General features: G+C 46.2%; 1 protein-coding gene across 1 annotated transcript in view; it reads left to right on the top strand.

The window, feature by feature from the left end:
- Positions 1-15,234, top strand: part of LOC144823037 (angiopoietin-2-like) — a 269,613-nt gene that overhangs the window by 230,756 nt on the left and 23,623 nt on the right. Inside the window, exon 7 of the mRNA XM_078681180.1 lies at positions 10,663-10,829. Within this exon, the coding sequence (XP_078537306.1) occupies positions 10,663-10,829 (167 nt within the window). The remainder of the gene's footprint in view (positions 1-10,662; positions 10,830-15,234) is intronic.

The raw sequence follows: 15,234 nt of genomic DNA on the forward strand, positions 1-15,234 counted from the left end.
GCGCCCCAGGCAGTGTCTGGTTTCTTTCAGACCTCCCTGCTACAATCCACTATCTCCTGTCTGGAGGGTGGTGACACTCTCCTGTGGCAGGAAACCCTTTGTCCAGGCCCCATTTGCTGAGTTTCGGTCAGCTGCAGGGGTCCAGACTCTGGTCTGTGGCAGAGGCATCCATTTTGTGGATCTAAGGCCCTTTTCGAAATTAACCGCATTAAAGTAAAGGAACATGTCTTACCCCTCTAGAGGGGTGGAATGCTATCCCCGTCACCAGAACTGGCGAGGGGATAGTATTCCAAATCGTATGACACCTTACACGACATGTTTTGATAAAGCCAAACCAGAGTTGCTATATAACCGCGAGGATTATAAGGCACTTAAGAGTATATGGTATGGCATTATCCTGAAACAGCTTAGGGAGTTGTTCCCGACAGCTGCAGACAGGCTCAGCTCATGCTAGAGCTCCATCTCACATTAAACCACGCACTCTGCCTCCAGGATTGATGAGGCCTTCCATAGGAGTGGCTCACAGGTTTATATGTGTCCAGATATAGGTTTAGATATAGGTATACTATATCTAAGTAAGGGGTGATTACACCACCTTACCCCAGCTGAGTGATCAGCCAGTTGTGTCAATTTAAGAACCAGCCAGGGGTGGCAAAAGATATGCTGCAGCCCCTGGTAGGCCTTGGTGGCCCCTATGCCCTGGGCACCTATAGTGCATTATACAGGGGCTGACAAGGAGTCCATTTCCAATTGTGGTATGTACCTAGGGTACATGGAATCCATTTTTCAGAGAGAGCAGATGGCCTGGGGCCCTGATTAGCAGGGACCCAGGTCAACTAAGTCAAAAAACCAGCTAAACACAGGCAAAAAATCTGGGGTAACCATAGTCAGGTAGCCACCTTCCTACATAACCCCCCCCCCCCCAAACGAAAGAAGATAAGGCTATCCTTGGCCAGGTAAGCCTATATTGCCTGAGTGGCCATATAAGGAAGTACCTGCACTAGCATGGGTACCCCCTGTCTCATGGTCCACTAAGCAGTCCCTCACCCTTTGGGTATTAGAGGGTCTCCACCATAGGGAATCACTACCTTGGGTGTGTTTATGCAAAGTTAAAGGCTGGTTTGGATATGGAGTATTGAAGTGAGGCTCTACTAATTTAGGGCTTAGCTTCCTCCAATTATCTTCCACCATGTGTGCCTTTCTTTCTTTAACTGAGTTGCACTGTGCTCTCAGGGTCAGCCTCTGGCTACCTAAAGCTGGAGGCTGGGTCCCTCTGTTTGGCTTGCTGGAGGGACAGTTCAGGTTTGGGCCCTTTGGGTCCCAGGTTTGGCTGTGCCCAACAGAATCCATCTGTGGGAGGTCCCTAACTGTTTTTAAGGGGGCTCCCTCAGGAGTTTTTAAAGTTTTCACCTCACTAGGGCTACTAGGTTTGGTGCCCCTAATCTGTTGATGGGGGTGCTTTATTTGACAGGGGGGCCTCTGGGTCTCACTGTCCTTCTTGTCCTCTACAGCCCTGGGCTGGCAAAGGCAAGGTAGAGAGGGGCAGGTTACCTGCTTCAGACTGGGTCCCACCTGAGAAGGGTCCACTGACATCAGAGGTTCTGTCAGGCTAGGCCCAACCACCTCTGGGGCAGTTCCTTCATCAGGGGTAAGATCAGTTCCCTGAGGAGGCTGATCCTGTCCTAAAGTCTGGTGAGGGGGAGATTTCTCTTCCTCCTCCATGCTCTCAGTTTGTGTGGAGTTATCCATCATTTCAGGCTTCACAACACACATATCAGTTTGAGTTTGGGCTGTGGCCATCACAGCCCCACCAACCTTTTCAGGAGGAGACTCAGTTTGGGTTTCTGCTGTTATCCTAACAGCTTTGCTATTCTGTTCAGGAAGAGCTTTTGCTAGAGATGGGGCAGAGAGTTTCTCAGCCCTACCAACCTTTTCAGGAAGGACATCTTGGATTGGGGCAGTAGCCATTACAGCCCCACTAACCTTTCCATTGGAATTTACCATTCTAGAATGGACTTCCTGTTCAACCTCAGCCCAGGCTGAGATTTCCAAATCATTACCAAGTAGGCAGTCTACAGGCAAGTTTGATGACACGGCCACTCTCTTTGGGCCAATGACACCTCCCCAGCTGAGACTTACTACTGCCATGGGATGATTGGTTTTGATGCCATCAATGTTTGTTACCTGGTATGTGGCACCTGGTAAAATTTGCTTAGAGGGGACTATACAGTCAGCCACCATGGTGATGCTAGCCCCTGTGTCTCTAAAAGCTTCAACTTTCAAACCATTGATGATGGGTTCTTGTCTATATTTGCTCAAAGTATTTGGGCAATCAGAGAAGTTGGCAAACCCCCTGCCAGTCTCATAAACAAGATCATTTGGGGAGGGGGACCTGGATAGGCCAGGGTCCTCCTGGGCTCCAAAAGTAAACCCACCCAGATTCCTGGGTGTGCTCCCACTTCCTGGGGGATTACTGCTGACAGTAACAGGAGGTGTTGGAGCTGGCTTTGGAGGTATATTCTCTTTATTGTTATTCTTGGGACAACAGTTGTCTGTTTTGTAATGCCCCACCTGTTTACAGGCATAACAATAAGGCTTTTTCTCTGTTGAAGAAGTGTCTTGGGACCCACCCCCATTCTTGGAGTTTTGGGGCCCTGGGGAAGTCTTTTCTTTATTTTTATCCCCACCCTTATCTTGAGGCTTGGTAGACTCCTTCTTCTGGTTACTGTCCTGATTCTTAGGCCTAATCCTGGTTCTGACCCACTTGTCTGCCTTCTTTCCCAATTCTTGGGGAGAGGTCAGATCAGAGTCCACCAGGTGCTGGTGTAAGAGCTGGTTCTGACAATTACTTAGGATCTGCTCCCTCATAATCAAATTATACAATCCTGTAAAGTCATGTACTTTGCTGCCATGTAGCCAACCCTCCAGAGCCTTAGTTGCACAATCAACAAAATCAGTCCAGTCCTGAGTCTGTGTCTTCTGGGTGTCTCTGAACTTCAACCTGTACTGTTCAGTGGTTAAGCCAAACCCATCTATTAGGACACTCTTCAGGACTTTGTAATTGTTTGCATCCTCATGTCTAACAGTGAGGAGCTTATCTCTCCCTTTCTCTGAAAAGGAGTACCATAAGATTGCTGCCCACTGTTCCTCAGGAACCTGCTGTACCATGCAGGCTCTCTCAAGAGCAGTTATCCACTTGTGGATGTCATCCCCTTCCTTGTAGGGGGGCACAATCTTTGTCAGGTTTCTACTATCATAGGACCTGGGTTTCTCTTTAGGAATATTGCTGCCACCAGTGGCATTTAAGCCACACAATTTCTGCTCTCTTGCCAAGGCAAGTCTAGCTTGAGCCAAGGCTACCTCCTCCCTCTCTATTTGGAGTTTGACAGCCCTCATTCTGGCCCTATGCTCTAGCTTTTGAGAAGCAGTCATGCCTCTCTGTGATTCTCTGGAGGCACTAGAAATATGAGAGTCCCCTGAGGGAGATCTCACTCTTCTGTTGCCTGGGAGAATAACATGGTGGGATCTGGGGAGGTGCTGGCCCTCTCCATTCCCCAGTAGGTCTAAGTTGGCCTGGCTAAGCCTGGCAACTGGGACCTGGCTACCCCTCTGATCCTGATCTTCTGGGTCCTCAACTTCTGAGTCCTCCTCCTCCTCTTCTTCTTCCTCATCTTCCTCCTGAGGGGGATCAGTTACAGGGGGGTTCCCTCCATTTCCTGTTTCTAGGGAAGCTTCCTTTGCCCTTTCTAAGTCATCCTGCTCTAGGATGGCTACCAGGATTTGGCAGGTGGGACTTCTGCCCCTTTTTAACCCTCTTGATTTGCACAAGGCAACCAAGTCTTTTCGGGTTAGTTTGTCATAACTGAAAGTTGCCTGGGTAAGGTCAACTGTCACAGGAGTAGACCCTGAGGCTTTTCCTGTGTCAGACATGACTCTAGTGTGGTGTAAGTGATGCACCTACCTACACTAAGTGTTTCCCTACTGTACCTTACTAGTGAGTTGTAGTCAGGGTGTGCTAATCCCTTTAATCTACAACTACTAAGTTCAGTAGAACTTAATATGCTAAGCTTTTGATTTATATGTACCTAGAGGTACTTGATGTGATCTTTCAATTTGATAAAAGATTGCAATGGTAAAACAACAGCAAGCTCAAATCCGCACCGCTGCTCACCAATGTGAGAAGTTGGCCTGATAGGTGATGTTTCCAATTCTGGAACCACCTATTATCAGACCAAACAATCCCTTATGGTGTCTGGTTGTAAGTCAACCTTATTAGACAAGCTATCCTAGGGGTAGCATGGACTAAGCAGCCTAAAGGCTTAACTTAAGAGGTCGTGTTAAGCGAGCTGTTTTACCACATACAATCCTGTAATATCAAATGAAAGGACACCACACAAGTATATATTATAAAAATATATGTGTTTATTACTAAAAACAATCCCCAGTATTCTTTATGAATAAAGGGGCACAAGCGTTAAATCAAAAGCACTGTTTAAACATACAAGTTGCACAATTATGGATGAGGGCGGGTGGCCACTCAAACCATATACTAAACAAGTGGTATAAGAGATACCAATCGAGCAGTGGTTAGGCCTAGGGCCTAGGGAATCGCTGGGAGCAGTCAGGACAAGCAATGCTGAAGTCGGGAATGGCCCTCGGGATTCGGGAGATGTGCGGAAAGCGCACGCATGCACCAATGTTAACCAATGGTGCGTAAAAGTTATAAAGTTAAAGTTTAAGGACACTTCCGCTGGACCTAGAGGAACAAAACTTAACACACAGACCCTAGAGATGTGCGCCAGTGTGGGAACACCGGCGGAGCAAAGTTACCTCACCCACAGGAAGTGGGTGCACAGGGTCGAAGTGGCGTCGGGTTTTGACACGCAGGCTCTTGGTGCTTGAAGCTGAAAGGGCTGCATGCAGGTTGAAGATGAAGTGTCCGGTGGAGTCCAAGGGTGGACTCAAGTCGAAGGGTACCTGAAAGCAGAGGGGACAGAGTCTGGGTCACTCAGCAGTGACCAGGGTGGAACCAGGACGGAACCAGGCAATGTCGGGCGCAATCAGGTGGTCGTCGAGGAGCTTCTCTCCGCTGTCACGTGGGCTCTGGGGCATCTGCAACGTCCAGGAGCAAGTCACGATCTGTCCCACGCAGGCTCTCACCGTCGGCGCTGTCGGCTTCAAGTTTGGAGCAAACAACACTTGGTAAGAGCAATCCACGCGGAACCGGGTGATTGCTTCTCACTCAAACCAGGAAGGTCAGAGTGGGGGCTCCTTTTCAGGGGAGCTGGTGTGGATCTGGAGCAACCAGATTCACGAGTCTTCTTTGTAGTTTCGTCGGCACAGGGACCACTAGCCGGCTGGCAAGTGACCGGGCCAACGCGTTGAGCCAAATGGAGCAGAAGGGCCCCACGCAGCACTCGTCGAGTGTGGAGGGCTGAACTTCGGCTCAAGAGTAGCTCAGGGTGGGGGCTTCTCAAACCCCGGTGCACAGCTTCGAGGGTCACTCGTGGGCTGCACGGTCAGCGTCTCGTGGTCAATTCAAGATGGCGTGCCCCACGCTTCCGGTCGCCTCCACGGGTCTCAGCTCTGCAGGGACTGTGGATCGGGCTGTTGGAAGGCAGGCAAGCTTGATCTCGTCGATCTCAGTCGCTCGAGTTCCGGCGGGAACTGCAACTAAGTAGACGTCGAGGGCTGGATGGTGCCTGCTGCTGCAGGGTGGTCACTCCTTGACCACAAGGGAGATTCTTCGGGCTTCCACGTTGAGATGGAGGTCCAAGGGTCCAGAGTTTCGTTTCTAATGTTTCTTCCAGGAAATCTGATGTGCATTGGCACTGCTCCCACTCTTATTCGAATCTGGGGGGCGTGATTACCTGCTAGGTCCCCCCCTATGGGTGGGACCCAGGAAGGGGGTGGATACACCCCTTTCCTTTGATCCAGGCCGCCCTGGCACGAGGGCTGGAGTGCCCCAGAACCGGTTTGGCCGGATTATGCAAGGGGCAGCCTTGTGCGCCCCAGGCAGTGTCTGGTTTCTTTCAGACCTCCCTGCTACAATCCACTATCTCCTGTCTGGAGGGTGGTGACACCCTCCTGTGGCAGGAAACCCTTTGTCCAGGCCCCATTTGCTAAGTTTCGGTCAGCTGCAGGGGTCCAGACTCTGGTCTGTGGCAGAGGCATCCATTTTGTGGATCTAAGGCCCTTTTCGAAATTAACCGCATTAAAGTAAAGGAACATGTCTTACCCCTCTAGAGGGGTGGAATGCTATCCCCGTCGCCAGAACTGGCGAGGGGATAGTATTCCAAATCGTATGACACCTTACACGACATGTTTTGATAAAGCCAAACCAGAGTTGCTATATAACCGCGAGGATTATAAGGCACTTAAGAGTATATGGTATGGCATTATCCTGAAACAGCTTAGGGAGTTGTTCCCGACAGCTGCAGACAGGCTCAGCTCATGCTAGAGCTCCATCTCACATTAAACCACGCACTCTGCCTCCAGGATTGATGAGGCCTTCCATAGGAGTGGCTCACAGGTTTATATGTGTCCAGATATAGGTTTAGATATAGGTATACTATATCTAAGTAAGGGGTGATTACACCACCTTACCCCAGCTGAGTGATCAGCCAGTTGTGTCAATTTAAGAACCAGCCAGGGGTGGCAAAAGATATGCTGCAGCCCCTGGTAGGCCTTGGTGGCCCCTATGCCCTGGGCACCTATAGTGCATTATACAGGGGCTGACAAGGAGTTCATTTCCAATTGTGGTATGTACCTAGGGTACATGGAATCCATTTTTCAGAGAGAGCAGATGGCCTGGGGCCCTGATTAGCAGGGACCCAGGTCAACTAAGTCAAAAAACCAGCTAAACACAGGCAAAAAATCTGGGGTAACCATAGTCAGGTAGCCACCTTCCTACAGTCAGTCATGCACCTACTAAATCCTTCGTCCAGACACTTACACATCCACTCATTCTTCAATATGTAAGACATATTTAAACTTTACAGAAACAAAAAATCACTGGATGTTGTTATCAGTGATGTCATCAGTGATGTCATTTGAGATGTCATCAGTGATGTCCTCAGTGATGTCACTGACCATGTCATGAATGATGTAATATGTGACATCATCAGCAGTGGATTGCGGGTGCGCGATATATAGTTAGTGCAACTAACTATATATGGAATTTCATTGGTTTTATGTCAATAAAATGTCCAGCTAACTATATATGGTCTCTAACCTATGGTTTTTTCAGTGAATTTTCAAGGTTTTGTAAATGCTAATTCCTAACTATATATGGTCTATAACCTATGGTTTTTTCAGTGAATATATATATATATATATATATATATATATATATATATATATATATATATATATATATATATATATATATATATATATATATATATATATATATATATATATATATATATATATATATATATATATATATATATATCCACCACAATTGTTCGGCTGGACCCAAGCCTCTTCTTACGGCGGGCAACACGGCAGGGTAGCCACCCCTAAATATCCACACAAATCCAGTGAAATAAATCCTTTTGGCAAGAAAAACACCGGAGCCGTGGCCTCTATGAACAAACGTGTTTATTGCAACACTAAGTCCCAACGCATTTCGGAGTTGCGTCACTACTTTCTCACGGGCAAGGTTTAGTGCCATTTTACTTTCTTTTAAAGAAACAAGTGCTGATTTCATGTGCATTATAATAAACATGAAAAACATATTCAGCTGGTCGCCATAGCGTGTGTCAATGAAGTTAGTAATAATATACACACATATTGCGGGAAATGCATTTCATAAAACATAGTGAATGTTATCTTAAATTATAAATTGTATAAAATAAAATAACGCCAACATCATATGCGCAATCTCGCTCAAGTGAGCCAACTTAAGTCACTCATGGTGCACTATTACCACGTTGTATACATAGGTAACAAAGCTAGTTCTTCACGGAGAAAGATCACTGCACCAAAGAGTGTACATTTCCTAGGGTTTCCACCTAAGTGGTTGTTACTCAATGATGTGAACAAAATCGTATTTTTCATCATACTACATTCAGTGCCTTCAAATAAATTCAGCCCAAGTGGGTAGACTGTAAATGTGATACTCTCAAGTATTGAATCAAGAAACACCCCCATCTACCTAAATATGACTTGATCATAGGGAATTACTTAAATACAACAAGTACTGCTCCAGTGAGCAAAAATTACCCAGCACCAAAAGTGACAGAAATTCATCAGCGGATGTGTCGATAGATATTAAAGCTCTTCTGCATCCCACATTGGTATCTGCAATAGACCAGACAAAGATAGTCACTGTAAAAACATTACTAAAAGTGCACAAAATGCTCACATATAACAAAAAAAACTTTAAAAACATCTAGCTGGAACATGGGAACGTCTGTGACTGCAATTTCTATCCTAAGTGGACGGACATTTCTTCGTCCAGATTCAGACCCGTTGGAGACTGGTATTGTATTTGATAATCATTCTTGACTCAAGTTTTCTTAATTCTACAGTCCTATTGCCTCCTCTTTCTCTAAGGAGTATGCAGTCAAGGACGAAGAATTTGAGAATATTAGCATTCTGATTGTGGCATGTACTAAAATGATGAGCCACAGGGTATTGCTTGTCATTTTTCTTTATGGCCCGAAGATGTTCAAGTACCCTCTTTTTGGCCTTATGGACTGTACTCCCTATATAAAATCTATCACAGGGACATTTCAATGCATAAACAACAAACTCAGTATTACAGGTCAAATGTTTCATGATTTTGTGTGGTGATTTGTCTTTGCATAGTTTTATTGTTTTGCAACTGGTGCTACATTTTCAAGCTTTACACTGGTTACAAGTGAAAAAGCCCTGGATATCAGTACATTTTTAAACTTGATTCTCAAGACTCCTACCCAATGAGGCACATAGGGATTTGGCTTTTCTAAATGTAAGAGATGGATATTCTCCTACATGTTCCCTTAGATCCTCATCACTTCTCAAGACTTCCCAAAACCTTTTCAAGCTTTTCTTTACCTCCCAAGCTTGGCTGTTATAGTTGGTAATGAAGAGCCCATTCTCTTTTTCATTGTTCCTTTTGCTTTTGGAAATGAGCAAATCATTGTGTTTAAGTTTTTCAACGTTAGAGGTGGCCTGATTAATGATAGCTTTGCTGTAACCTTGTGCTAGGAATCCCTGAGTCATGGTGTCTTTTTCTTTCAGATAACTCTCTTCCATACTGCAATACCTTTTGGCCCTAAGTAACTAACCAAAAAGGATGCTACAAATTAAAATTGTATGGTAGCAACTGTTTGCATGTAACAGGGTGTTGCCAGCCGTGCTCATCCTAAATAGTTTACTTGTTATTTTCTCATCCTGAATCTCCAATTTAAGATCTAGGAATTCAATAATGGCGGTATTGGTTTCACTCGTGAAATGCAAGTTCAATTAGTTATCATTCAGTGAGTTCACAAATTTCTGCGCCTGGATTTCAGTTCCTCTCCAGATGCAGAAGATGTCATCTATATACCTCACCCAGAGAACGACATGGTCAATGAATTGTCTGGTGTTACTGACAACTTGCTTCTCCCACCAGCCGAGGTAGAGTCCTGCAAAGCTGGGGTGAAGCAAGTTCCCTTCACCGTTCCTTGGGTTTGTCTGTACATCTTGCTATCAAACAGAAAGAAATTGTTTTTGAGGCAGATATGAATAATCTTTAAGAGCATTTCTGTGTGAAGAAGAAAAGACAATGATCTTCCCATCAGAAAATATCTACATTTGTCAATGCCCTGATCTTGTGGAATACACGAATATAAGCTACTAACATCCATACTCATAAGTAAGTAGTTTTTGTCCCAGGCGATATAATTAATGATTCTAAGAAAATCACCTGTATCTTATACAAGTGATGGCAGAGATTGGACCGGTGGCTGCAAAAAATGATCCACATACTTGGATATGTTTTCCAGTGAGCTGCCTCTTGTAGATGCAATAGGTCTTCCAGGGGGGGCTGATGACATTTTTATGCATTTTTGCAAGAAGGTATAACACTGGGATTTTTGGATCTTTACATACAAGAAAGGAATATTCATCCCGTCGGGACTTAGTGTTGCAATAAACACGTTTGTTCATAGAGGCCATTGCTCCGGTGTTTTTCTTGCCCAAAGAATTTGTTTCACTGGATTTGTGTGTATACATATATATATATATATGTATACACACATATATATAGACATATATACATATACACTGCTTGGTTGCCAGATGCAGTTCACTAGTAAAATGCAGATATTCCACCACCAATCGGTTTAATGCAAATGTCGTTTTTCTATGCAAATATTGGTGCAAAACTGCAATGCATTGATACAAAGTTTATGCAAACCAGCTCCAGTTACTTGTAGATCATTTTACACATGTGATAAGGTGTACAAGAAAGATTACCGAGCAAACTATGTGGAGAAAAAATATGAGGAAACTGTTTATACATTGCTTTTTGCTGCTGTTAGAAGAAATGAAACAAACTGATTTCCCCTCAAACCTCTGCCCATCTTTCACATTTGGAAGTGAGATAAAGGTGCTGGTAGGTGAGGCGCCCCTTCATCTGTTACCTTGGGTCTCCAGTTCTAAGTCTCATGCTCACCCCCTCTCTCCTAGGGCTTCGGGTCGCCGCCGGGGGAGTACTGGCTGGGCAATGAGTTTGTGCACCAGCTCACTGCACACAGCGCCCACACCCTGCGGATCCAGCTGCGGGACTGGGACCAGAACGAGGCCTTCTCACAGTACGACCACTTCTCCCTGGGCAGCGAGGAGCAGCACTACAGGTACGTCACGCGCCCCAGCTCGCGGGGCCTGCCTCTTACCTCAAGTGTGTGTGGAGAGTGATCCAACTAAACTTGGTGGGAAACATTTGTCTTTTTGGGAGGGTGAAAGTGACCCCAAGGCAGGTGTGACTCTCCAAAAGAGGTTGAGTTGAGGGGTGTGAGTGCGATATATCTGGGGTAGGCTACCAGAAGCCTCCATGTCATGTTATGTTATGTTATGTTATGTTAGTAAAAATTGTACAGCGCACGAATACCATCGGGTGTCTTGGGGCTTCAGGGGAACCATGATTCCAGCCCTGGATTTTCTTTACCTACATGCAATGCATGCCAGGAATTTCATGACATTTGGACTACAGTGTTTTGTGAAGGGGAGGAACGACTCGAAGTATGGGGTGCAGGGGCGTGGTGTTATCTGGTAACCCTAGTCTGGGGTCTTCTTGAGTGAGAGTTTGTGAATTTCTAGATATACGTGCAGACGGCTGAGCACTGGTGAATTCACATTGTTATGTCTTTCTGTGTTTGCTGCTCATTTCTTAACTTGTATTGGTTATGGGATATTGATTCAACCATTAATATACCGAAAATGGCACCGTAATGTACCACAAGCGACATCAAGTCTGCCCGTTTCCCAACTTATCGCAACACTAATGGACCCGACTGAGTCTACAGCTTTGCCTCGATGCTGAACTGGTTCAGTGGCCCTGCACAGAGCGCTGCAGCCACTTCACGCATCCCAACACACCAAAGGAGGGCATGTGGCCAACCTGGCTAGCGCCCAGAGGTCTCTGCGTAGCACCCCTGCTGTGTATTAGTATTAAAGGGATGGGACATCAGGCTGTCGGGAACGCAGAAGACTCAGCTGGGAATGAGCCTCACCAGCCCCTCCAAACATTCAGAGGTGCGATGCCGTCCTACATAGAAATCTAATTTTTCGCTATGGACAGTTCTCCTGTGGCAGCGTACTCTCTGGGGACTATGAATAGAACAATGATTTTAGTGGGTCCTACAATTTGTCAACATCCCCTGAAAGCACAAAGGCCACAGTTTGTGTATCCAGTATCTCATTCTGATGTTTCCAATTTTTCCCTGATGTTCTGCTTTGATTTTCATGTTGGCATGTCCAAGGAGACCCAAATCTAGATCATCCCCAGTGCACTGATGTCAATGTTCCTTTACATAGCATCGGTATGCTGCAGATACAATAGGGGCCCTCAGAAGTGTGATACATGAAACACACAAGAGGTGGTGGGAGGGATGCTTGCAATTTGTCCAACCACTGGCAATTGCCTGGGGTAGGGCCACACCCTTCCTTCTTTTACCCACCACCATATCATCTTAGTTTGGACCCAGCCACATGCAAATCAGCCTCCACCCTGCTCCTCATGGGAACAGTCCAGCCCGAAATCCCAGGCAATGTACACTCTGAACCGGAACACAAACAATCCGTTTTGCCCTGGTAAGGGCTCATCAGCCAGGTATAACTTGATTCCAGTGGCACAGAGAGCACAGGACCCACATTCCGGCATACTCTGCAACTTAGGGCAATACATGAAACACACATAACGTGATGGGGCAGTGGTTGTAATAAATCTAGCCATCGGTAATCCCTCGGGGTAACATCCTAAACCCATCGTTCTTTGGCTCACTACAAGCGATCAACAGTGGTTAGACAAAGTGCAAGCATTCCTCCTATCACCTTTCGTGTGTTTCATGCACCTCAAAATGTCTCACTTGCCATTGGCACTAAAGTGCCATCTCCTTGTTGAATGAAGGTTACTGGCTGGTGGCAGTGATCACGAACTTTGGGGTTGCAACGGGGATTAGGTCTAGAGACTCTTTCATGCTCATGTAAACCTTCCCAAGCCCCCAGTAATGGGACCCCAGACCACCTCCTCAACCCCCACCCCTGGTCTGTGAGCACTGTGATTACTTATTGAGATGTGCCGTGTGACAAGATGATGGATGTGTGATGGAAGGATGGTCTTTAGAATTATGTTGTGGTCCAGGTTGCCATGATGATTAATGAGCTCAGAGAGTAGCTGCTTCGGAACCCTACACTGTGTCCATCCAGAGCTCGTTCTTTTCGCTCCTCTGTCTGGGAGAATTCACAAGCATTTAATTCCAGGCAGCCACCCAAGCAAAGTGAGGGAATGACATTTGACTCAGCAGTGGCAGAAGGAAACACTTTTATGGAGTAGCTTTTCTCACATCTGGCTTGGATCTAGAATACACAAAGGACATTGAGCCGAAGGCAGCCTCTGATCCTCTACGGTTAAAAAACGCCAGCAGGACAGAGACCGCCAGCTATGTTGGTTGGGGCCAAAGTCAAGCAGTGCATTCTTTCAGATTGGCAGGTGCTGCTTACTCAGCTGCCAAACACTGAGGTGATAGTGAGGAGCATTATCCAGCATTTGAATGCTGTTCCTACCAAGACTTGATGGGTCGGTGGTATTTCCTGGCCGCCAAGATGCATGCTACATGTTTGCCCTGAGGTGGGACCTGCCACTGTGAAGTGTGGCAAAGTTCCAAAAGTGTTTCTGTGAGTACCTGAAGAGTGTTACAATGTCCCTGTGATCAGTGGCACTTAACATGCCACTCTACTCTTCACTAGAGTTCCTAAGATGCAAAGTTAACTTGCCCCTATGATCAGTATTAGAATTTTTAGATTAGTAGTCGTTTGTTTATTTATCACTGAAAGCAGTGAGAGACTATTTGAATCCATCCTATTTCCTCGGGCTCTTCTTCCACACACTCCTCTTTCCTTGCTGGTTCATGTCTACCGTCAATCCGTGGGGTAGCTCCTAATAGTGTTTTGGCTAAGCACATGCTGTTTCTCACTGATTATCGATTACCTGACTGGTGAGGACACCATCACATCATATCTCATGCTTTGTGTCCTCACAGAGTTTACTTTATGTCGTCACAGTTAAGCATGGGCGGATCTAGCGGATCTCGCGTACGCGAAATTGCGGATTTACGGATTCGCAATCCGCGAAGATACGCGAACTCTAGCGGATTTGCGGATTTTCCCGTTTTTTGTGTTGGCGCGCGTTCGCGCCGATTTTGGGACAAGTTCGCAATTGCGAACTTACTTTTCGGCTCGCAACGGCCGCGACTATGTTGTTTCTACGTCTGGTTTATCATCACAGGTTCACAGCACCCTCTGTTTCACCACTGCCACCCTCTGGGACACCCATGCCACCCTCTGGTACATCCTCACTGCCACCCATTAGGTTTATTTATCACTGTAGATTATGGTGGTTGAAAAAAGCAAGCACACCTGCCCTTCTTCAACTGCCATCAATTAATTTGTGGGTCATTAATGTGTCAGTAATTTTGAAAGTTCCAGTCTGGCTGGCACCTGCTTCCTTCCTTATCTGTAATTTGCTTTTTGTTGCAGTGAAATTTTTTTTCACAGGACCTTTATGGTCTACTTGTAGCTATTCTATGAGCCTGCTGTTTGGGTCATAGCAGGGTCATAGAATAGTTGCAAACTCTGGAGGGGCCCCTCAGGAAGCACTACCTTGAATGTTACTAATGTTAAGTTTGAACTTTTGCATCTGCTCATTGTTTTCAGTTTAGCTAAAATCGTTTTTTCTGCAATTTCGCGCGTTTTTTGGGGCGCGAATCCGTGCGAGATCGATTTCGGAAGCCGCGAATGCGTGCGAATACAAAATTGTTTTTTTTGCGACGTGTATGTTCGCGTGATCTTGCGCGTGTTCGCGAGGCGCTTCTAGCTATACGTTTGCCAAGTTACCCTATCGGTCGTACACGGGCGCGGCCATCTTGTTTGCGTGACGTAATTCCGTTTCCGGCCGCTATGTGTAATCTCGCAAAGTGTGCTGCTCGCTAGTACAATTTCGCGCGTGCTCGCGAGGAAAATCTCGCGCGAACTTACCCACGCGGTCGTGAACGGGCGCGGACATCTTGTTTCTCATTCATTGCTATGGTTCTGGGCATGCTTTCTCTATCCTCTCTCAATCTCTGCCATCCTTTGCTTGTTTGAAGTTTATTTGATCTAATTTTACTTATTATCTATCCCTCTATTTTTCTAGCTCTATATTTTTGTGTTTTCTGCTGCTTTTAGTTACTTTTAAACTACTTTTTAAAACTCTTTTCTTTTCTTCTTCACTATTCTATTTCTTGTTTATCATTTAACTGTATTTCTGCCCAGACCATGGTAAAGGGAGCCGGGAAGCACCCTGAGAAGGGGAAGGGTCCCGCATCCCGTGCCCGGCTCCCGTGCGGGCGTTTGAGGGGGGAGCAAGTGGTCCCGCGGGAGATCTTCAGCGCGGAGGAAGTGGCGGCACTCATCTTCCACGTCCAGCGCCGCCTCCCCAAGACGATCCTGGGAGGCGGCAAGATCGCGACTGGCTATGGCATCCGGGAGCGCCGCAAGCGGTGG

This window comes from Lissotriton helveticus, chromosome 3_1, assembly GCF_964261635.1.
Source record: "Lissotriton helveticus chromosome 3_1, aLisHel1.1, whole genome shotgun sequence".
In the NCBI taxonomy this organism is placed as follows: domain Eukaryota; kingdom Metazoa; phylum Chordata; class Amphibia; order Caudata; family Salamandridae; genus Lissotriton; species Lissotriton helveticus.